A 24,211-nucleotide genomic window follows, 5' to 3' on the forward strand; every position below is an offset into this window, starting at 1 on the left:
TAGGGTAATTGTCAGGGGTAAAATTTTGCCAGGATTGAATTGTCCAGAGGATGTTTCTATGGGGAGGGGGGGATTTTTCCGTGGAGGTGGAGCCAGGTATCCTGGCGTTATATAAAAAACGATCAGAAGAAACAAGTTTTTTCAACTGAAAGTAAGGAGCAACTTAATACTTAAAAAGAACAGAAATTGTTACGTATATGACGGGGGTTGCCCCCTCCTCAAAATCTCGCTCTTTACGCTAAAATTTAAATTTTGTCCCAATTCTTTAAAAACGACTCCTGAAACACAAGGGTCGTTTAATTGGAATAATAAGTAACTTTTTTAAAGTGCCAAAAGACTGTAGCGTCATGAGTGAGGTGTTGAGAAGGGGGGCAACCCCCGTCATTTACGTAATAATTTCTATTCGTTTTAAGTTTTAATGCTGATCCTTACTTTCAGTTGAAAAAACTTGTTTTTTTTTTCTTTATTTAATGAAGCTTAGAGACAAACAATTTTCTAAAGGCAATCGAAAAAGTATTTCAATTAAAGTAAAAGTGTTTAAAAATGAAAAAAAGTAAGCAATTACAAAAACTACACAAAACAATAGCCTACTTATAAAAACTAAGATATTAACTCCCAGCATTTAGAGCAATGCCGAAGCTTTGGACGGATATTTTTTAACAATATAGACAGTTTTGAATTTGGTTATCAAACACCAAAATATTTAATGCCTTTAGACTCAGTGTTTTTAAAAAGTAACGCATTATCAAAGTAGTTTGTTCAAAGTAAAACATTAAAACTAAGATTAAGAAAATCAAATAAAAAATTTTACTTCAATATTTTTGGTTTAATTTTGAATACCAAAGGCTAGTATATTTGACACCTTTATACTTCATATCTGTAAAAAAATAAATCTTTTTCAAAGTGACAACTAGATAAGTACAATCACTCCTGGAAAAAGAAAATAAATGACAAAAAATCTACACAAAAAATAAAACATAATAAAATACAAAAAATCTATCCGTCCAGGGGGAAAATACAGAAATTCCCAGCATTCCGTTCAGGGGAAACATTTCTGATTATAGTGGCTTCATATATCAGCTCATGGGTACTCTTGCAATGCAAGCAAATGTTGACGGCATACTCTTACCGAAATTGCGAAATTGCATACTCTTACCGAAAGAAAGTTGTTTTCTTTGTGTTTTCTATAATTATACGAACTTCATTGTGTTCTAATAACTGCACTAATTACTAATAAACCATTATATTTTTAAGACAATAATGAAAAGCTGTTCTTTTGTCTGACTTATATCAATGATCTAGCTCTTATGCTTTTGTTAAGGACAATGATTGGTATCTTTTTAACATTCATTACTGTGAAGAATTTGATTTTTTTTTTTTTTTTGCTCCAAAGATGTTTGTGGAAAACTTGTTAAGTGTTACTCAGTCACAAATTAGAACTTATAATTTCCTTATTATGGGTGAAAATCTATTGGCAGGCAGGCAACAAGGGAGCAACAAACATTTTTTCCATGGTTGTTCCCTATTCTCCTCTTTTTCCTTTGGTTTCCTTATAGTTTCCTTATAGTGCATGCCCCCCCCCCTTGCCGGCGCCAATAATTGATATGTTTACAGCAGACAAAAAGATCTAAATCTTCCTTCAGTAGAGAAACAGAAGTTGAAAGCAGAATCAAACTCACTTTTCCAATAAGAATCAGAGAGAAAATGAAACTTAACTTGGTTGTGGCTCCTACTAAGGTGACTTTCGTTGTTAGACCTGAATCAGACTGGTTGTCAGCAAAACTCTCCAATACTCCAACAACAGCAGGGAAAAAATACAGAAAAGTGATAAAGTGATAAGAGTTCAGACGAGTACCTTCTACCCTTGCCTCAACAAGCTGGAACTGTACTAGTCAAAGCGACATCTTCATCAGTTACTGGAACTCTTTTTGATAAAAAAAAAATGATAAAAAGATCGTTGACAGTTCCATTTCACCATTATGATATCTATCAATATGTTTTCTTTTTTAAATGTCACTAAATCGCTTTCTTTTTAAATGTCAGTTAGTCATACCGAGCCAAATACTAACAACGAAGCTGACAAAGCTTTAAACCTGATCAAACGTAATCACAATAAGTATGAAATGAGAGTTGCCAGAGATTCAAGCAAAGTGGTGGAAATACCTAGGGTTCGTTTTTTATTGAGATAGTCTTTTTCATGAAAAATAAATAATATTTTATATCTTTTCGTTTTTTTTGTATAAGAATCCATAGTTTGGCTTGCTATTTGCATGTTTGGAGCAACGTTTTCAAAAATTTTTAATCATGACATAAATAATATTTTTTAATTTAATTTTATACCTCCTTAAGTTGACCTGAAAAGTAAAACTTAATATCATTCCCAAAAGATTCTATACATGCTCTTTGACAACCTGGATACACTTACACTCTAGTTATTTATTTAAATTGTAAGAGCAGAAGCAGTAAAAAATAGTAGCCCCAAAACCTTCAACTTAATACCCCCCAGTCGTTCTCGATATATTGCTGAGGTTTCTTATTGGCAACCATAAACATGATGCTTTTTGATTTATTTTAAAGCACCATTTAGTTTTAAAGCATAATGGACCAATTGCATAATTGTGGGGGATTGACGTGCCCAATATCCCTAAATACAGAGTTGCTGGACTGTTTTACTATGCGGAACAAAATAGTTGTCTCAAAATTTGACTGGGTGTGTATGGAAAATGAATTGCCTTGAGAGACGGGCTGATTGCCCTCCAATCTCTTTTTACTCTTAAAAAGGACACTAGAAGTTTTAATTTTGAATCGAACTAGCTCCTTTAAATGTTTCAATAATATTTCTAGCTATTATTGAGTCGTGCTGCCTATGATATTGCTTATATGCTCTTTTGAAAACCTGCACGCGTGCATTTTTTTCGTTTAATTGGAACTCCCCTAAACGCTCCCTAAAAGTTTCAACTTAATACTGTTAGCGCCATAAGTTACAGTAACTGTGGTGGTAGTATTAAAAGTACACACTTAGTGCCTTCTGGGTAGTTCAAAATCACCCAAAACTTTCTCTTAAAGGTCTAACTTAATGATATAACTTGTTCTTCAGATATTTCTTTGTCACCTTTTTGAAAGTCCATATGCTCATAGTTTGTTTTGATTTAGTTCAACATCCGCCTAAATATTCCTTATATTTGATTCCTGAAGACATTGTTATATGCTCTTTGGACTGTTGGTTACAAAATGGCTATCTCGCAATTTCGATCGAATGTGTTTGTTGAAAAGAGGATGTCAAGGGGGTGGGCTATTTTTTCCTCCATCACGTTTGACTCTTAAAATTGAACTAGAACTATACATTTTCAGCCAAGTGAGCCTCCTCTAAAGTTCACATGACCACCCCTTCCATGAAAACCTTACATGCCCCTTGGGCATAACCTACAACCCTTACACCCAGACTTTGGGTGAGGGGATGTCAACCCCCAAGGCCTTGTTATGTGATCTTTGGATTATTTTTGAACAAATGGCTATCCCAAAATTTCTATCGGATGCATTTGGGGAAAATATGACGTGGGGGGGTATAGCTGCCCACCGATAAATTTGACTCTTAGAAGGGGCACTTAAACTTCCAATTTCCATATTTACAACTACTCTTTCCATAGAAACCTTATATGTCCTCGGGGTATAACTTAAAACCCTTGCCCTGAGGGTTGGGGGAGGAGGAGTTCTCATCCTTAAAGATTTAATTTTTGGACTTTTAAACTACGTCAAACAAAATAGCTATCTCGAAATTTTGATTGGAAGTTTTTGTTGAAAGGATGGGCGTGGGGCGGGGGATGGTTGCCCTTCAATCACTTTTGACTATTAAATAGGGCACTAGCCCTTTCAATTTCCAGCCGAATGAGCCCTTTCCGAAGTTTCTACAACAACAAATGACCAGCTTAAAACTTCTATCAGATGCGTTTCGGGAACATACGACGTGTGTGTGTGTTTGCGGGGGGGGGGGTAGCTGCCCTCCGATCACTTTGATTCTTAAAAAGGGCACTAGAACTTCTGATTTCCTATCCAATGAGCCTCCTCCAAGTTGTATACGACCACTCTTTCGATAAAACCTTATATGCGCCTAGAGCATAACTTACAGCCCTTGCCCTGAGGGTTGTGGGGAGGGGGTTGTCGACCTCAAAGTCATAATTTCCGGACCTTTGAACTACGCTGGACAAAATGGCTATCTCAAAATTTTGATTGGATATATTTGGGGAAATCATTGGCGTGGGGGGGGACTAGTTGCCCTCCAATCACTTTTGACCATTAAAAAGGGCACTAGTCCTCAATTTCGAATCAAATGAGCTCTTTTTGAAGTTTCTACAGCATTTAAAGTGCCGATTAGAGCAGGTAAGCCCCTTCCTAAAATTCAGCTTATGGGCGCCCATGCGTGTTTCTTCAGTCGCCTCCATGATAGTAATGATAATGATGGTGATATCTTTATTTCTAAAATATCACCATGAGGTACTTGTTAATTAGACACTCAAGAATTACGCTTAGGTCAGATTTTAGAAAAACCGGTTTCATTGCTACCAAGGCAAGTGACGGGGGATACAATGCATTGGACTTAGACAGAATGCATTGGACTTGTATATTTGGGGTATATATTTACACATTAAGGGGAGGGGGGTAGGTTTGGGGCGCTGGCCAAATACTTTCCCCCCCCCCCCCCGAATGTGCAAATACATAGCCCAAATTATATTACAATGTAAACTAAAGGTTATATTTCATTAGGATTAACCTAACTTCACTTTTAGAGTGCGTTCCGTATTATTAACAAGTACCCACCATGATTCGGTTTTTGCAGTCAGTTTGTTTTTGACTCTAAAAATTCTCCCGAAATAGAATAGTCATGTTTAGTCCGTCTTCTTATTGTCGAAACATCCTAGAGATTCCTTATTCAAAACAAGATTCACTGGTTGTTTCATAAAAGGCCGATCACTCCCCTCCCCTCTCCTGTCACTATAAACTAGGACTCTGACAGTCTGTTCTTGCTTTGGGCTACTGACTTATGGTTAGTAACCCAGCATTGAAAGTAATAATTTTAGACTTTCTTTGGAATTATTATATCCATCTAGGTCGGGAGCAAGCTAAACTGACTGGCCAGAGACTAAAGGAGCTAGGATTTGACTACGACCTGGTTTTGAGGTCGACAATGACTCGAGCTACAGAAACAGCAATGATTATTCAAGAAGTCCTGGGTGAAACCAAAACAAAGTCATGTGACCTCATACGGGAAGGTGCACCCATTAAACCCGAACCCCCTGTGTCTCACTGGAAACCCGAAGTATACGTAAGTGTTTCAGTTAGTTGTGTGTAATACCTCGGGAGCTGTTATCACAGTTGTTTTATGTCATAAAGCAGATAAAAACAGAGTGGAAAAAACAAAACCTTGTACATTTGAACGTTTATTTATTTCTGCTGATCTTAAGTTTCCTAAGTAATGCAAAAAAAAATCACATACTCCTATCTGCACAGGATAAGAGGGCAATTTCTCTCTGTAGGCACAGACAAAGGGGATATGAAAGTTTGGATTTTACCTGCTTGGAACCAAAAAGGATGGTTTTTACATGGGGTTGAGCCAGAACCAAAAATGTGTGAGTTGAAGTCGAGCTTTGTACTCTGTGCTAGAGAAAACTACCTAAAGTTGTTCTGCCAATCTTTTATTTCTTCAAATCGTGTTTTTTTTACTGGGTGGAAAGCTCCATTCAACAAATTAGCTAGATGTCCCATATTGAAGTTCGATTAAGTTCAACAGTGCTTAAGATGTGTGACGGTTCTTTGTCCCAATTGTCAATTTATTTTCTTTGATAATATATAGAAACATTGGGATATCCAAAAAAAGAACGTTACATGCTGCCATCTACTTTTATTTTTGAGTTTGTGAAATCATTTTCTTTATTTGAGACTAAGATTGGGGAACGGTGTTGCATGTGCCTCCTAAAATTCAATGGTTCTCTCATTTCTAAAGAAATGGGATTCCTGCGTTTCTTCCTTTCTTAGCAGTAACATTAGAAAGTTGGCCCACGGCAAGAAAATAAATTTTAAAACTAAAATAGAAGCAATTAACTTTTTAATGCTTATAGGTATTCTTTCAAAAACTGATGAATTTATTTGTGCAAAGAAAGTTTTTTTCTGTACATTTATATGTTAATGAGACACGCTAGGGGCTTATACACACAAGAAAATATTTTGGGCAATGACTGCTCAAAAGTGAGCTAAAACCTGAATTGGTCCCAAAAAAAATCTGGAGGCAAAGGGTCCTCAATTTATATGATTCAATTCAGAAAATATGCCCATGGCTCCTCCAACATCCCCCTAGCCCTCCCATTGCCAAAATTTTTGCTGAAAAACTGGCATGTTGTAACTTGTTTGGACTGAAAATATGCTAGCATTTTCATTTCGTATACCTGGCATAAGTTGGTGAGAGATCTTCCAATGTCGTCCCGCCTCTGCCAAATTGTTCTTGTGCTTACGGCAGGACCAAGTATTTTTCGGCCTTGCCAGGCTTCTGAAAGCAATATGTTACATAGGAATTCGTTTAATCGTAAGCTCCCCAGACTCATGGTAGGTCCTTAGGCTCACGCCTCTGCTACTGCCAACGTTTGGCACAAAGGAAGGCATGTTGCAATTTATTCGAGTGGAATCAGGAAAGGATTTTCAGCCTGCATGATTGGTGGACAAAAGTAGGGCCATGGCCCTCCTAAAATGCTTCTTCGCTCCTCTTGTCAGCATTTTACTGTAAAATTCGGCTGGTTGCTCCTCGTTAGAAACAGAACACACAAGGATTTCATGGTTATTACCATTTGAGGTTAGATGTGAGGCAGTGGAGACTCTGACACCCTTGTCCTTCTCCCAGCCTTCTTATTCCAAATTAAGGCACACGCTTTGCCCTTGGTTAGAAGGGGAATCACGGAAGGACTCTGAATCCATATTGGCGGAGGTGTAGTGCGGGCCTGTAACATCTCTTCCCGTTCCTGCGCCGACTTTCTTGCAGAATAGTAAGCATTCTGTACCTTGTTTGAACCAGAATATCAGACGGATTTTCAATTGTTATGATTGGAGAACTGAAATGGGACATAGGCTGCTCCAATACCCCCGCCCACTTTTTAGCACAAATGTAAGCCTGTTGTGCCCTGTTTTGACCACAACCATGGAGATTGTGGTCATATCTGCATAACTGGAGGGACAAAGTATGTCTGCGGGCCCTCTGACACTTCTTGATGACGATGAGTAGATTATTACTCGTTTAAATCGAACACGTGCAATGATTTACAATCTGTGTAAAGCCGACCGCTTTTTTTTTTTTTTTTTTTTTTTTTTTTTTTTTTTTTTTACTGATCCGCTTCAAATTTTTGGGGTGTGTGCTCTGGGTCAACAGGAACCGAGAGTGATGAGACGTTCTCAGAGACGTATTTTCTTTCTGCGACTTCAATCTGCTTGAGACTTATGGGGCAATTAACCCCCACCTATGTTTTAAACTAAAGTACCTAGATTTGTTGGTCGTACGGCCAAGGAGACGGCCAATCAAGAAATTTTAAACCGTTGAATTTTACAGCCCGAGGGTAGCCAGATTTGAATTTTTCATTGTTTGATGATTTCTGTTCTATCGCAAAGTGACTTATGAGGAAAAGTTGTAAAGGTTCTTCCTCTTTAGGGACAAAGGGTTATATACTTGTGCTAATTGCTCTACATTTTAATTTATTTCTGATATGTTTTAAAGTTAAAAAAATTTGTCTTCGCGCAAGTGTCTTTGCAATGAGTGCAAATAATAATGCAACGCAATTACGTTGCTCAGCAATTATTAGTAAAGTGTTTATGTGGCAATCAGTCGGTGATAGACATAGAATCAAACTATTTTCACCAACCAAATATGTTAAGCATTTAATGAGTGTTATATTTTGAGGAATAGTTACGTTGCCTTAGCTTGTGCATGTTGTATTTTCACGAATGACAACATGGATTGCGATAGGTTTTACGTTTCGGGGCTAAGTAATTAATCATTAGCATGTCTACATATGCGTTTTAAAACTAGCAACATTGACTGTTAGTCAGGAAATATAGAGTACAAATAATTTTAAATATATAATTTATTTTGAGACAGTCTTTAAGGAACATTTCACAACTTTTTTTTCAAACTTCTTGAGACGTGCCATTTCTTAAGGACTTGAGGGATTGATAGCTTTGGCATTCAGTTGTTTGCTTAATATGTCTGTCTGTGAAACTGGCCGAAGGTTGGTACAACGCTTTTCGTTGTCCTACTAACGTAAATCTACTAACGTTACTACTTCAAGTGAGAAGAGGAGGATTAACACATTTTCAAAAAGCAAAAACCTCTACATAGCTTGAGAGTCAATTAGGTGTCAATTAGAGATTGGACCAATGGATGCAACGTTTTAGTTAAATTAATGTAATATAAACACTACTTTTGACAAAATCGAAGCATAACATATTTTGAATTGTCACAGCCTAAATATACTTAGATTATATGGACTAATGAATTATTTGTGTATGAAATACTCAAAATATGCTTTAAATTATTTTTATTTTATTTTTTGATTTTGTGAAATCTAAAATTGTTGGTACTTTCGGGAATTAATTAAAGAATTAATCTAGTTGTATTAGTCCATAATGTAGTAAATTTTTGTCCATACTTTCTTTTTAAATGTATAGCAGTTCAATTGGTAGATAATTTATGATTCACCAATAATAAAAATTGTGTTCAACAAACTAACATACCTCCAAAATTGTATTTGTTCATTTTAAAAGTTACATTCACCAATCAGTATACGGATAGATGCTAAATCTACGGATCGATGTTGCGAGAATAAGAGAAAAGTAAGGGAAGTAGAGAAGGCATTAAAGTATGAATTAAAGAGATGGGAAATTGGAGCTATGGAGAATATTGCCAAGGAGCTGGAAGATGTAGCCAGATGGCATAATAGTAACATGTTCTATTGCATATTAAGAAACTGAAGAAAGTACTCAGTCTTGACTTGTTGCTGTTAAAGATAGGAGTAGGGCCTCAATTATTGATAAGGAAAATGTTAAAGGGAGATGGGCAGGACATTTTGAGAACGTGTTAAACCGTGCTAAAGTTGTAGGAAAGGATCCAGAAATTTTAAACGAAAATTTGAAAGTTAATTGATTTTGTGTAAATAAGTTACACAGTACTAAAGGGATTAAAAATAATACTGCCTCAGGTGCTGATAGCGTGGTAAACGAGGGTTTGCAATGTGGTGGTTCTGAAATTAAATATATAATTGCAGAAAATTATAAATATGATTTTTGAAAAAAGGGAAGTACCTAGATATTTAAAAAAAAACTATAATTAAATCATTTTATAAGAAAAGAGACAAGTCCGAGTGTGATAATTAGAGATGCATGAGCTTGGTTTCTGCAGTAATGAAATTATTAAGCAATATTACACTTATTAGACAAAGATATGAGGTATATAAAGCACTAATAGAAGAATATTGCAGTTTTAGGAAGGGGAGAGTATATGTCGACCAAATTTTCACTCTTACAGTAATTATTAACAATCGTCTGAATCATCAGATCTCTTTTAATCTTAGTTTTATAGATTATGAACAGTATTTAATTCAGCTGATAGAAAAGCTGTAGTTAAGGTCTCATCCTTGCATAGTATCCCAGATAATTAGATTAAAGTTATTGGTACATTGTGTGAGAATAATATTTCTGCGGTTGAGTTACTTATATTACTATTAAAATTATGGGTGGACTAAAAAAAAAAACAGTTTGTGCTTAGACTACAAAGGCCCATTACCTCCACGCCGAAAAAAAAAGAATAAAACAAAACAGTGCCAAAGTGGCTGGGCTGCTGGTTGCCCCCTTTGGCGTGGTATTTTGCGACAGGGTTTCCTATTTTTCGCCCCTTGTGGAAGGGACCTCTGTGTAGTACTGAAGTGTTCACCATTTTTCTCATTTGTACGAAAAAGCCCACCCGCTGGCTTCAGACCAGCTTGAGCAGGCAACACTCTTCCCCTGGAAGAGAGAGGAGAGTCACCCACCATTCGTCAGCCATCAGTGGCAAGCGGCACTTGACCCTCAGAATCAGTACCAGTAAGAGAACTGCGTTCTCTCACCTCTGATTGCTTTTCAAGGGTCTTTTCTTGCCCATGGTCTGCGGTTCCTTTGTCCAGGGCTATTGAATCAGGCGGGTATGATTTTAAAAGGCAATTATAAGCTGCAATTCATTCAATCTCGGCAGCGTGTTCCAGAAAACACACTGCCTCATGATCAGACGCTGGGCAAAACGGTCAGTGGCAGTATGGTGACTAAAACTAGCAGTAGTAGTTGTTAGACCCCTATTCGTGTCTGCTCTCTGGAGCACCAAGAGAATGTTGTCACCACTACCCCTGTGGCTAAGGTAGAAAGGTAGGTCAGTAGTGGACTCGGTTTGTGTAAGAAGTTAGGTAGGGTTATGTTTTATCCCCACTGAAATAGATGTATTGATGGATTTCGTCCTAGCGAACACCGCAAAGGCCTTGGGCCAACGTGTTCTCAAATGGGAAGGTTACATTCCCCTAGACCTTTTCCCCTAGACTCCTTACCCAGCCTGAGCTCTGTGGGTAGAGGTTGCCTGAATTCTCGGCATCTAGACAAGTATTTGAACGGTTTGTCAGGTCTCAATCTAATTTGGTAAAGAGTTGTAGCTACTTTCTGCGTCAGCCTTTCCTGAATCCAAATTAGATGCTACTCATTGGGGAAGGAAGGTGGCCTACTCATGTAAGCGAGACATCTCCTTGAACGGGTTGTCAGATTTTAGCTTGACTCGATAGAAAGTGAGAGCTAATTTTCATATTTACCATAAGAGATTTTCAGATCCCACCAAGCTTATTGAGCGCCATGTGCTAGTACCTTAGCTGTGCTTTTAGCGGGTTGGTGACTAATTGAACCTCTATGGGGGAAGAGATGTCTAAAATCTATTCATCAATATATTTACCTAAGACAGTTGTCAGATAGGAAGTATCTTGGTCATAATATCTAAGTAATAGCTGAAGTAATAGTTACTTAGTAGAGCCAGATATAGCTGAAATAATACTTAGTTGATCAGAAGTAGTAGCTTCTTGGTAATAATATCTTAGAAGCAACGAAGGAAAATAAGAACCAGACTCATACTGTCTTTCTTGGATTTGCACTTGGGCCAAAATGTACAGTGGAAGTAGGGGTATCACGTGCTCTTGTCATCCGTATAGTTACTCGGTGAGCTGATGGACATCAACCAATGGAAATACTTCATTATTTTCATTTTAATTCATCAGAAGGGCCTATAGGATCCTAATGTAGAATCATATAGGCCCTAAATGTAGGGCCTATAGGAAATAGATCCTAAATGTAGGTGTTGGCAGCTAAGGTTTTAGTTGTGCCTTATGGGGTTGGGAGTCCCACTCTATACTTGGTAGATTGTTTGCTGCCATATGTTCTTTTATATCTTTTGTTATTCGTAGATTAAGGTGTATGTCTTCAGATTCGTGAGGAAACGTCTTATAGACATTTCCGTAACCACAGGAAAGCCTTTGAGTCCAGAATAAAGGTTACCAAAAGAAACGCTCTTTGGATGCAGATATCCTCAAAAAAATAGTCTTTAGCTTAATAGTCTAAGCCTATAACTTATCTCTGGAGTAATCATGGTTGTATCGATAGCTGCAACCTAGTAAAGAGCAAACGCAACCCATAGTAACCAAAAGCTAAAAAACGAGTTTTTAAAGAAAACTGCCTGGTGAAAAAAATTGTCATCTGGCACTGACTCAGGAATGGTAACAATCATTTCGGTTTGTCTTAAAAGTAAAAGTTTATTGCGCAAACAAATTTAATGTGATTTCGAAAAAAAAGCCTGAAATCCCTCGAAAATGGTGCCAGATGAAAACGAAAAGTGTATCATTGGAATCAGCATGGTCGAAAACCTAATGCTGGGAAATTACAGTCCCCTCCTTTAACAACAAGGAAAATCACTTTTTTGCACGGGTAGCACTGATCTGTCTCCCGCTTTTTGTTTGTTTGTTTTTCAGTAGGCCTAGCGGGCTACCAGAAAATCATAGAGAGATGCTTAATGACTCGTTCAAAAGCTATTTCGCATATCTACGTGCTTTTTATAAATTTCGCCATCTGCAAGTGCCATATGGCACTAGCACCATCTGCATTTTCCAAATGGCACTAAAAACAGCACTTTTGGTGTCGTGTATCAAGTGGAAAAGCTGGGGCCATTGGGCTAGCAAAACTTATAAGAGTGATGTTTAATGACTCGCTTGAAGACTATTGGTTATATATACGTGCTTTTTTTTTATCAATTCTACCGTTCGTAAGTGCGATATAGCACTGAAAACAACACTTTTGGTGCCACTTCTCAAGTGGAAAAGCTCTGAAGTACAAAAAAGTACTATTGTAATAGTTATATTCCAGAACCCTTAACTGGAGGTTTGCAAGAACCCCTCTCGTACACTCCCCCTCCCAGCGCCCTTAGTAAGTTTCATAAATCGTCTGCTCATCAGTAAGCTACTGAAACATTAGCAGGCTACCAGACCATCGTATATAGATGTTTAATTGCTCAATTAAAAGCAGTTGCTTTGGGGAGAATTTGCAATGAACTCTTTGTCATGGTCGAAGCATTAGCTGCAACCTAGTAAAGAGCGAACCACAGCCCATAGTGACTAAAAGCTAAAAAACTTTAAAACGGTCTTTTTTTCTTCTTTTTTCTCGGCCTAGAGGGCTACTAGAACATCATAGAAAGATGCTTAAGAGCTCATTCAAAAGCTATTTCTCGTATGTACGTGGTTTATATAAATTCCACGATGCGCAAGTGCGATATGACACAAAAAAGGGCACTTTATGCCATTTGTCAAGGAGGTTAACTAGTGTCCAATCAAAACTCAGGATATAGATTTTTTATCGCCTGTGTATAAAAAATGAGTACAGTTTACGTTCATCCTATGGACTTTGCCATCTGCAAGTCTCAATTAATATTAAGAAGAGCACTTTTTGTGGTGCCACTTCTTAAGTGGGAAATCTTGAAAGTATAAAATGGTATAATTGTAATCACTATAATCCAAAACCCTTAACTCGAGGTTTGCAAGAACACCTCGCGCAGGTTCCTCCTCCAGGCCCCCTTAATAAGCTAGCTGTAAATTCATATCAAATGTAAATTCAATCATAGCTGTAAATTCACTCTTGTATAGAGAGAAATAATCAGATTTCCAGAGTTCATATTATATCTTATTTGATCTTCATTTCAAGTAATACTAAAGCATATTTCTTACAATTTAAGACTGTATATTATCCACTACTGGTATTATAGCTGGCGAGACCAAAATGCTATCTGATAAATCGATCCAATATTTCTGTATGCTGTTCAATTGCTTCGCGGTTATTAAAAAAAATATTTAATTTTACGTTTATGTTTTTAAGATAATTTTAATTGTATACTGAAAGTTACCGATGTCACAACTGGTGTAAGACTATGAAAAGCTTTATAGATTTGCTTATTTTTGTCAGGCTACATACTCCCGAATCAATATTCCTTTTTTTTATACTTGACATTTGTGTTTTCAGCAAAGCGCTAGTTTTCTATAATCCTAAAAGCTTAGGGAAACATAATTAGTTGGTTTATTTATACTAGTTTTATTGGTATATATTAGATAGGCTGTGAAGTAATAATTTCTGTCCGTTTTAAGTTTCAACTTCGCTTGTAACTTAAAACTTGTAACTTCTTGGGAAAGACACTTCTCATCGTTATTCTCTGATAGCCCCCCACCATTGAACACAACTTTTCGGTAGATTCTCCTTCGCCATTTTTCTTGACTAGATCATAGCCAAAATCTTGTTTTTATCGCGCCATTGTCAGTTATTATGCTAATTCGTCTCCTTAAAAAAAAGCAAAGCTCCTGGTTCTGAGCGACTCCAACCTGAACATTCGATTTATGTTACCGCGAAACTAGCTGAGCATATGGCGTTACTTTTCCGAGATTGTATTGCGCAGCAATTCGTATCAACTGCACTATGCGAGGGCATCGTGACGTGTGTCTCAAAAAAGAATAAGGACCCTCAATCTCGTGACTCTTATCATCCGATTACAGTTTGTTCTATTATTGCAAAATTAATTGAAAAGATTTTTCTTTTAAAAATCTCGAATTGTGATCATGGAGATCATCAGTTTGATTTTCGTGCGGGTCTTGGTGTTGGGAATGCAGATGCAGTTTTCGCGTCTATTTTGGCGAGGTATGAGAGAAGGAAGAAACCTTTATAACCTTTATCCGCTGTGCAACCCGCAGAATACCTTGCAATCCTTTGCAGTCCTTGCAGAATACTATAACTTGCAATCACTGCAGGCTGCTGTGAACAGCCTTCATGCTGGGTTATTTGACATCGGGTTGTCAGTCAATTCTACTAAAACTGAATTTCTCATTTTTCGCTGTCGTCACCCTTCCGATTCAAAAATTCAGGTCTGCCTTGACTCAATTTTTGCCACTTCGTCTCTTAAGTATCTTGGACTTGCATTCGGGACCTCGATTCGAGCAACACGGTCACTAATAATAAATGATTTGAGAGAGTCCTGTGGACTTTTTTATAGAGTTAAAGGCCAATTTGACAAAAAAAAACGCCTGGTCGGCTTTATAGCTCGTTTTTTGCTCCCCCTGTGTTTTTTCTGGTGCCATTATGGAAGTTCTTTACCACGTCAGAACGTCAACAAATTCGGTTTGTCTTTTTCTAACTTAGTAAGTATTTTCTCCGTGTTTCTATTTGGTCTCGTAACAGTTAAATCTCCAAACGTTACGGAGTTTTTGAGATATATGATAAGATGGGTGTATTAGAAGGCTATTATAGTTACAGTTAAAAGGTTATTATAGTTATAGTTACAGTTTAGTAGGTTATTATAGTTACAAGACAATGCTTGAAAGAAACAAAAAGAATCAAACCAGAACAGAAAATCAAAACACTGAACTATAAACGAGATAGAGAAAAATAAAGAAGGGGAAGTAAAAGAAAAGGAAGGTTACTACTGCTATTAAAATGAGGATTGTGTTTTAATTTGTTAGACTTCTTAGATAATGGTAGAATTTTTTTCCAAATTCTTTGTTTTGCTTCTTTTTTTATAGCAGTTCTATCAAGATGGTGCTCGAATAGAAGCTGCATTCAGGAAGTATTTTCACAGAGCTGATGCAACTCAAGAATATGATACATACGAAGTCATTGTTTGTCATGCCAACGTAATCCGATACTGTGTTTGTAGGTATGTTCATATCTCACAATATTCTTTTTTTCTTGGATTTTAACCTTCTAAAAACTAAATTATATTCAGTCGTCAGACGTGTATAAAAAGTCACACGTTGCACAATCTTTGCAAATTTACAGGAAAGCGTTCTTGCTCAGATAGAGAAGTGAGAAGAGAAGTCAGCTGTCTGTTTTCAAGTAAAATAAAATGAACTCCTCAGAAAGAACATCTTTATCAAAAATATCTGGCGTGTCCATCTGCGTTTTTAGATAATAATAATAAACATTGAATTTGCGCTTTTTTTTGTCGCTTCTTCATCACCGTCTAGACAGCTCTATTATCTTTTTTTTTTCTTTACTTTTCTGCCTCCATAACCAACTTAAAGTTTTGAGCAACAGCTATGATGTTTAGACTGTCTTATTTAAACATTTTAAATAAAACCTATTAATTTTGAAAATGCTGTTTTTTCTTCCAGATATGCACTGAAAACTTGATCTTGAGCTTTAAATTGTCCCGATAACGTTTCTGCGTTCTCGTCAAAAGAAAAACTTTAGGTATTGTTTGTAAAACGGGAACTCCGTCAAAATAGTGTGAAATTGAAGTTTTTTTTTATAAATACGGAAATGTCAAGAATCAACATTTCGGTAGAATGAATTGTTTTGGTAACAAATGGTGCTAATAATGATCAGATCAAATTAATTCATTTAACATAGAAAATTCAAACAAATTTACAGCAGCCATCTACAAAAAACCTGAAGGTTTGTTGACGATGGTTGCAAAACCATTATTATACAGCTTTACAAATACTACATAAATAAAAATAAAATAGAGAGAAATAACACACAACTTTCTAATCTTTCTCAACTATCACCCAAAAGGTAACGCTTCAATCTACTCTTGAGATGGCTTACATTTTCAGCCTGCCTAATACTATCTGGGCGCAGTGGCGCCATTTCAGAAAACCTCGGGGGGGGGGGGGGGGCAAAGATCAATTTTGGGCCCTGCCTAAACTTAAAATGTAATTACTCTGTTTGGTAGACTATTCTTCAAATTAGTCTTCGAATACAGATTAAAGCAACATAATTTATTTAAATGTTTTTCCTTTTACAACCTGGTTATGGACCAAAAAATCATTACAAGGTGGAACATTTACCACACATATCGAAAACTTACAATTACGTGCACGTATTTAGGCTAAGGGTATCTCTATGGCTTAATTTTTGTAAATTCATACACAAGCTTTTCAAAATCGAGCTCCTACACTACATTCTTTCAGGAAACACAAGGACCAAATATGAAAGTTGCTCGTTGTCCATTGTTGTCTGAAGGTAATCCTTCACAAGTGTCAACACAGAGAAAAATCGTTCTTTTGAGCATGTTGTGAGCGGGGTGTGAGGACTACCCTTACAATCTCAAGAACCTCAGAATACCCTTCTTTTAATCCTCCTAGGCTTTTGAAAAGATTTAAAACGTTTGCCAGTTTCTGTGGAAGCTGCAACACATGTGCACGAGCTATCAAAGCTTGACTCTTCAGCTCTATAACATCGATGCCAGCCTTATCAAAGTATGTTGCGATCTCGAGAAGCAAATCTGTGTTCATGAAGTCTTCGGATTTTGGGTTAAAGCATCGTGTGGCTTCTAGCACTGGCATCTGGACAGAAAAACACTCTTCAAACTTATTTACCACTCTGTCCAAAACCTTGTAGAAATCTCTTCGCATTTTCTCTTCTGTTCTTGCGCCCTCGGACTCAGTGCTATGTTTTCAAAGTGTTGATTTCATAAAATTGTCCCTCAATCTTCTCGATAAATTCTAAACTTGCTCTGATTTGCTGGTATGGTTGAAGCAAGAGCGCTTGTTTCAAACAGATCAGCTCCGACATTTAATAGCCATCTCCTTAGACTTGCCGTGTAAGACTCGAAAATACTCGACGTTGTGCATTGTCTTCAGTTGGTTTTTTGTTGTGGTGATTAAAGTGCAGGCGTCCGAAATGATCAGATCTGGGGCCTGCAGTTGTTCAGAAAGAGGGTTGATCACTGCAAGAACTTCGTGAATGATATGCAAACTGACTATGAAGGGGAACGACTCTAGTTAATTCTTAAAACCTGTAGCTTCTGCTGCTTCCTCTCTTGAACAACTGACGATTCTTGAAGATTCTTGAAAAACTGAAAGAACTGCGAGTATGCAGTCATATCTTGCCAGAATTATAGCCACTGATCTATACCAGTAAGACCAACGTGTCACAACTGTCCTTTCAAGCGTTAGTACGGACACGTTGGCATTTTTCTGGGCCTTAAGAAACAACTGGTATCGAGTGTTGCTGTTGGAGACAAAATCATAAACTGTCTGCAAAACTGAAGATACTGACGAAATTCTTTGCATTTTCTGCGTACATATATCGCCAATAACAAGCTTAAGTTTATTAGAATGATAGTGAATATACGCTGCTTACAGCGCCTTTTTCCGGAGACGAGTATGTACTACTGAAAAATGTCCGCTCATTACACTTCCGCCGTCATAGGACTGTCCAACACATTTTGACAAGTCAAGGCCGACGCCCTTTATTTTGTTGTAAATAAAATCGGCTTAATTCTCAGCGTCAACCTTACGCATTTGGATGAAACATACGGCTCTTTGTTTGATTTTCGTATTCGGAACAAAGCGCACGTAAATCACAAGTTATTCCTTTTTTGAGAGGTCTTTTGTTTTGCCAGGAAAAACAGCAAAATATTTTGCTTCTCTGACTTCTTTCGTGATAGAACTTTTAATTTTATTTCCTATGACCTCAATGTATTCATTTTGGTACTCGTGTGACAAGTAATGGCCATAGGCCTTGCGAGACTTGTCCGTCAGGTCCGGGTTGATTTCCGTTAAAAGACCTACTGTTCGTAGTGCTAGCTACCGCTGGCACCACTTATTGCCGTGTATGTGCGGGGTCACCACTTTTAAAGGCAAAAATGGCGCAAAAACGGTTGCTATGCCACTTACTCGAAGGGGAGAACCCCATGTCGGCCCAAATGTTATTGAGATTGCCACTCTTACCCCAACGGTTCTGCAAATGTCGGGTTTGGTACTACTCTACTTACAGTATACCCTGTCCCAGGGTATGATAACGTGATCGAGTGGTCAAATGGCCACTTTCTAAAGCCAGATGTACCCGCCTTGGGTTACGGCTAGAAAATCTCTACTCTCTCCTTGGAGGTAACAACCCTCCCTGTCAAAATAATAATGACGGTACCTTGTAGCTCTATTCCTACCCTGCCTGGGTTACGGAAAATAGTACACAGTTTGTAGAAAATACCTTTCTTGTATTCTTCCAAAATGGTCACAAAAACCACAAAAATATATATATCCCCGACTGGGGTCCAAACGCAGACTAAAACATAATAATAATTTGTACAGTACTGTTTGTATGGGTGGACCGTCAATTGGCCCAGCCAATCAGCTACCTCCTCATTCAGACCCAATTTTACCTCTTAGATTTATCTATCAATGACTCCCAACCAGGAAGTAAAAATGAACTTGCTTCACAGCTTACTTATTGCAAAATCCCTTTCGCTTAGTAACGGGAATTTAACCTGTCTTTTGAAATTATACTATAAGCAAATGTAATTAAAGACAAGAAAATAGGTCATTTATCTGAAAGGAAAAGAAACAGGGGTGGAACCCCAACACCTCCCCCCGTAATATGAATGACCGGCCACGCGCTACCGTGGTCTACCCTTACAAACATAAACACTTAACTTCAACTTTACAAAATCCATTTGCCCTCTCTTCCACCGCTTGGCTCTGGAATCTGGATCGGTCGTCCTCGACGCGTCCCTACTGTATGACCACCATGGTCTAAATTGCATAGCATCCGCACTAGATTTTGCAAGTTGAAATCTTCAAGATTCGTAGGTAATGATTGTGTGCAGCACAATTCAAAACAACAAATTTTCTCGCTCTCACGAATTTACATTGGAGAGGAGCAGAGAATCAGTTTCTGGCACATGTGATGATGCCAGCCATCGTGAAAAATTGGCTGCACTAGCCTCTTAGTACTTATTTGCTTATAGTATAATTTCAAAAGACAGGCTAAATTCCCGTTACTAAGCGATAGTGGTTTTGTAATAGGTAAGCTGTGAAACAAGTTTATTTTCGTACTTCCTGGTTGGGAGTTCTTGAAAGATAAATCTAAGAGGTAAAATTGGGTCTGAATGAGGAGGCAGCTGATTGGCTGGGCCAATTGACGGTCACCCCATACAAACAGTGCTGTACAAATTATTATTATGTTTTTAGTCTGCGTTTGGACCCCAGTCGGGGATATATATATTATTGTGGTTTTTGTGACCCTTTTTGGAAGAATACAAGTAAATTATTTTCTACAAACTGTGTACTATGTTCTGTAACCCAGGCAGGGTAGGAATATAGCTACAAGGTACCGTCATTATTATATTGACAGGGAGGGTTGTTACCTCCATGGAGAGAGTAGAGATTTTCTAGCCGTAACCCAAGGCGGGAACATTTGGCTTTAGAAAGTGGCTTTTTGACCACTCGATCGCGTTATAATACCCTGGGACAGGGTATACTGTAAATAGGGTAGTACCAAACCCGATATTTGCAGAACCGTTGGGGTAAGAGCGGGAATCTTACTAACATTTGGGCCGACAAGGGGTTCTCCCCTTCGAGTAAGTGGCATAGCAACCTTTTTTGCGCCATTTTTGCCTTTAAAAGTGGTGACCCCGCACGCACACAGCAATAAGTGGTGCCAGCGGTAGCTAGCACTACGAACATTGGTCTCAACGTCTCAAAGAAATTCCCTCGATTGGCACTGGAATCTCCTTCATCATGGCCACGAAACGCAAGACCTTGCCGTCCAAGTAAGGCTGTAGTTTTTAGCAGAGCCTTTACATACCGTCTGTTCTCTAATATTTCCTTTTCTCGTTCTTTGGATAGGCATGAGGCAACAGATTAGGCCCTCTATGTCGGAATAGCTTTAAATTTGGTTCAAGAAATGGCACATGCTTTGTGCTGGTCACTGCTTTCGTGCTGCCTTACCAGCTCTGAAATGTCTTTCCACTTTCTCAATCCTACGCCGATGAATGCTCTTGTGCCATATCGTTCGCCTGATCTTAGCGATGATCCACTGAAGTGTCGACAACAGAAGCAGAATCCCAAGTCCTGTTTTTTTTAATATTCGGCCATGGATATGCTAAGAAATAGGAGCTGTTGAATTTTCTTGTGGGATTCCTGATGGTAGTGAAAGGATAGTCAGTCAGAACTGGTTGACAGGGTTTATCATATGGGTTCATGGATAGATCTGTACTGTTTATGCTGGAAGCCATTCTGTCCGTTTGTGGTTAGCACATATATGTCTCCCCTATATCTCTCAAGAAGATGACGCTACAGTATACAATGCACTACATACAAAATGAGAAACGACTTTCCAAGATCCTAGTCCAGATACCCCCTTTTCCCGGATGTTGCAAATGACTTTACAGGCTGAGCGGGTACATAAATTATTGGAGACGGTATAATGTGACAGGCCAAATCCAACAAAACCATGCCAAAGCAGATATTCTTCAAATGGGTGACTTTGTTGCAAATCTTTGAGTGTCTTCAATTTGCTGCCTTCTAATGACCTGGTTTTTGGTTTTTCAGGAATAAATCAAAAGCAACAAAAAAAAATTTGAAATGGAAGAATAAACTAAGAGCTTCAGAGTTGAAAATTGGGCAAATCAAACAAAAGGATACCGTGCCCCCCCCCCCCTCCCTGCCTGTCCCCCAAATGGCGCCACTGTCTGGGAGGAAATTTCACACCCCCGCAAAACAAGACAGGAATGTAGCACATTGAGTGCTCTGAAACTCAGATGCAAGGTCATGTATTTCTAGTCTCATAACAGTGGCAAGATGAATTAGCTCTAAAAATTTCCCAAAATACCTCCGATGAACAATTATTCAAGCGTTAATATATAAAAATTGCTAACTGGTAATCACGTCACTGACAAATATTCAAAATGTTCAAACTTGTGAAGCAATTCAACGTGCTATTTTCAAACTGAATATAATTGCCTAGAATACGAACTGTTTTTTTTTTTTTTTCTGGTAAAATTTGGACCTTTCTAAAACTTGAAATAAAACTACTAGTCCATAGCATGCAACCATACGATAAATAAAGGCTAACAATAGAATGATACAGTAAAAGTAAAACATTTGACGGGAGTTAATTTTTCTGTTTTCTTGTCACACCCAAACCTCTCGAGATCTTAACTGCCACAAAATTACAATGCGATTTCCAACTTAAATTAAAATCAAGACTAACGTCTAAGTATTTAACACCATTTACTTGCTTTAAAAATTCACCATTAAAAACATTTTTTTTTTATCTAAAACACATGGAACCCCTTTTCTACAAATGTCTTTTAAATTAGTTTTTAAAATATTTACTGCCAAATAACTAGAACTTGTAAAACTATTCAATTCAGCTAGGGCCTTATTTGCCTTCTCAATTAACTGATTCAGACAAGATGAACAGGAAATGTTGATCTTTAAATCAATAAAATAACAATTATATCCTTTTTTTCTTTTCTGTGTAACACCCATCTAAAAAGATTTCTTACCACAGCAACAGATTGCATCGACCTCATAATAAAGTGTCATAAAGTACTTCCTCACATTTCTTATCTTTGACTATTTGGGTTTTCAGTCTATTTTGTTGATTCAATTAACACAAGTCAAAGTATTAATTGTTTCTAGCTGATTAGTTCTAAATTATAGAAGTCATGGGCTAGATTTGCTAAATTATAGAGTCAGGCTAGATTCGTTCTAAATTATAGAAGTCATGGGCTAGATTCGTTAAATTATAGAGTCGGGCTAGATTCGTTCTAAATTATAGAAGTCATGGGCTAGATTCGCTAAATTATAGAGTATGGCCGGAAAGGTCGCTAGAATGGGCTGTTGTCTGTCAATACACGTAGTTCAAATGTAGCCTACTAACGTGATAATTTAAAGGTGTTGACCCCCCCCCCCTCGCTAAGCCTTAACTCATGCGACGCGGTCTTTGCTTTGCTGAACACATCAACTGCTTTGAATATTAATAATCATTGTTGAATATAATTTAATATATGAGATTTAGATATGTGAAGTAATAATGATATTTGTTTGGGATTGAGAATCATAATCTGTGCATTATGTTTTGAATTTTTTGGTGTTTTAGGTAAAAGGACATACTAATACCTACAGGAATGGATTGTGTTAGAAGATATACGCATTAAGCATCAGTAAAATCATATTATATAATTTTAAATATGATATAATCTTTGGCATTAAAAGCCGGTAAATGCACATATAGCCAGACGAGCCTCTTTCTTAATTAAATCTTCACTGTTGTGAACCTGTTGTGAACACTGTTGTGAATCCGCTCTCGCCGTATCAAACAGTTTTTCGTAACAAACTGTAAGTAAGGAGCAACTCGACTTAATAGTAACCGAAACTCTTAAAAACGGAATTTTGATATCAATAGATTCACAAGAATCAGCTTATTCTGGTGATTCCAAATATATAAGACCCATCAAGTTTAGCCCTACCCATCAAAAGTTACGAGCCTGAGATTATTTGCCTGATTTTTGAAAAAAAGGGGAGAAACACCCCTAAGAGTCATAGGATCCCAAGGAAAGTCCAACCACCAGATCCGGCGCATCAGTGAATCATACTGTAGAAGTTTCAAGCTCTTATATGCACAAATGTGGAGTTTTGCATTTTTTGCCAGAAGAAAGATTACGGATGATGCGTGTTTATTTCTTTGTTGTTTTTTTTTTTTTGTTGATTTTTTTATTTATTTTTCTCAGGGGTGATCGTATCGAAATAATAGTCCTAGAAGATCGGAAGAAGGTGCATTTGAACAGAAATTAAGCGTTCTAGTGCCGTTTTTAAGTGACCAAAAAGATTGGATGGCAACGATCCTCCCTCCCATGTCCCTCTTTTCCCCAAAGTTACCCGATCAAAATTTTGAGATAGCCATTTTTTTCGGCGTAGTTGAAAGGTCCGATAACTATGTTTTTAGGGGTAACATGACCCCACAGTTCGTGGGAAGAGGCCCATAAGTTATGAAATTTGCCCATTGTTTACGCATAGTATATGTTAAGAAATGTTAAGAAATATACAGACATTTTTTCGGGGCAAGGTATTTTGTGCTTGGGGTGGGTTTCCATAGGGAGAATTTTCCTGGGGCTAAACTTTCCAGGGGAAATTTTACACTGGAGGGATTTGGTAGAATTCCTATACAAAATTGTTTTTATTTGTATTACTTTCTCTTTGCCAACTCAGTTTTGCAAGTGGGGATGTTCTGAGGGAATTATCCGGGGGCTATTTTCAGCATGTTTGGATTTTCGGGGAAAATTTTCCACGGAAGGGGGAATTTTCGGAATGATTGAGGAAACGAGTTGAAATTAAAGTCTTTTTCAAATGAAAGTATGCTAAGGAGAGTTTTTGAGGCTCAATCGTCCTCAAGGAATGTTACGGGGGGATTTTCAGCGAGGATGGAATTGTCCGGAGGGATTTTCACGGGTCTGCATGTTTTTCATGGGATAAAATTTTCACAGAGGAGTTTCCCGTGAGGGGAGGGGGTATTTTTCATAGAGGGTGAGCTAGATTTATCGGTATCATTTGAAAACGATCAGAAATTAATTATAAAACAAAGTTTTTTTTAGCTGAAAGTAAGGAACAACATCAAAACTCAAAACGAACAGGAATTATTCAATACATGAATTGTTTTGCCCCCTCCTCCAAAACCTCACTCTTTACGCCAAAGTTTGACTGTTTGTCCCAATTTTTTAAGAACGGCTCTTGAAACACAAAAGCCGTTTAGTTATAATAGGAAGTTTGTTTTTATTGCTAAAAGCTTTAGCGTAAAGAGCAAGATATTGAGGAGGAGGGCAAGCCCTTCATGTACTGAATAATATCTGTCCGTTTTGATT

General features: G+C 37.6%; 1 protein-coding gene across 4 annotated transcripts in view; it reads left to right on the top strand.

The window, feature by feature from the left end:
- Positions 1–24,211, top strand: part of LOC148942069 (serine/threonine-protein phosphatase PGAM5, mitochondrial-like) — a 43,053-nt gene that overhangs the window by 16,329 nt on the left and 2,513 nt on the right. For 2 of the 4 annotated variants that reach the window (XM_089103725.1, XM_089103724.1), the window contains exons 3-4: positions 5,106–5,320; positions 15,144–15,274. In XM_089103725.1, coding sequence (XP_088959851.1) covers positions 5,106–5,320; positions 15,144–15,274 — 346 coding nt within the window. Of the gene's footprint in view, positions 1–5,105; positions 5,321–15,140; positions 15,275–24,211 lie in introns of all 4 variants that reach the window. The other 2 variants (XM_089103723.1, XM_089103722.1) reach the window with 1 other exon arrangement.

This window comes from Artemia sp. Qi Xiang Cuo, chromosome 17 (assembly GCF_049724085.1).
Source record: "Artemia sp. Qi Xiang Cuo chromosome 17, ASM4972408v1, whole genome shotgun sequence".
Lineage (NCBI taxonomy): Eukaryota > Metazoa > Arthropoda > Branchiopoda > Anostraca > Artemiidae > Artemia > Artemia sp. Qi Xiang Cuo.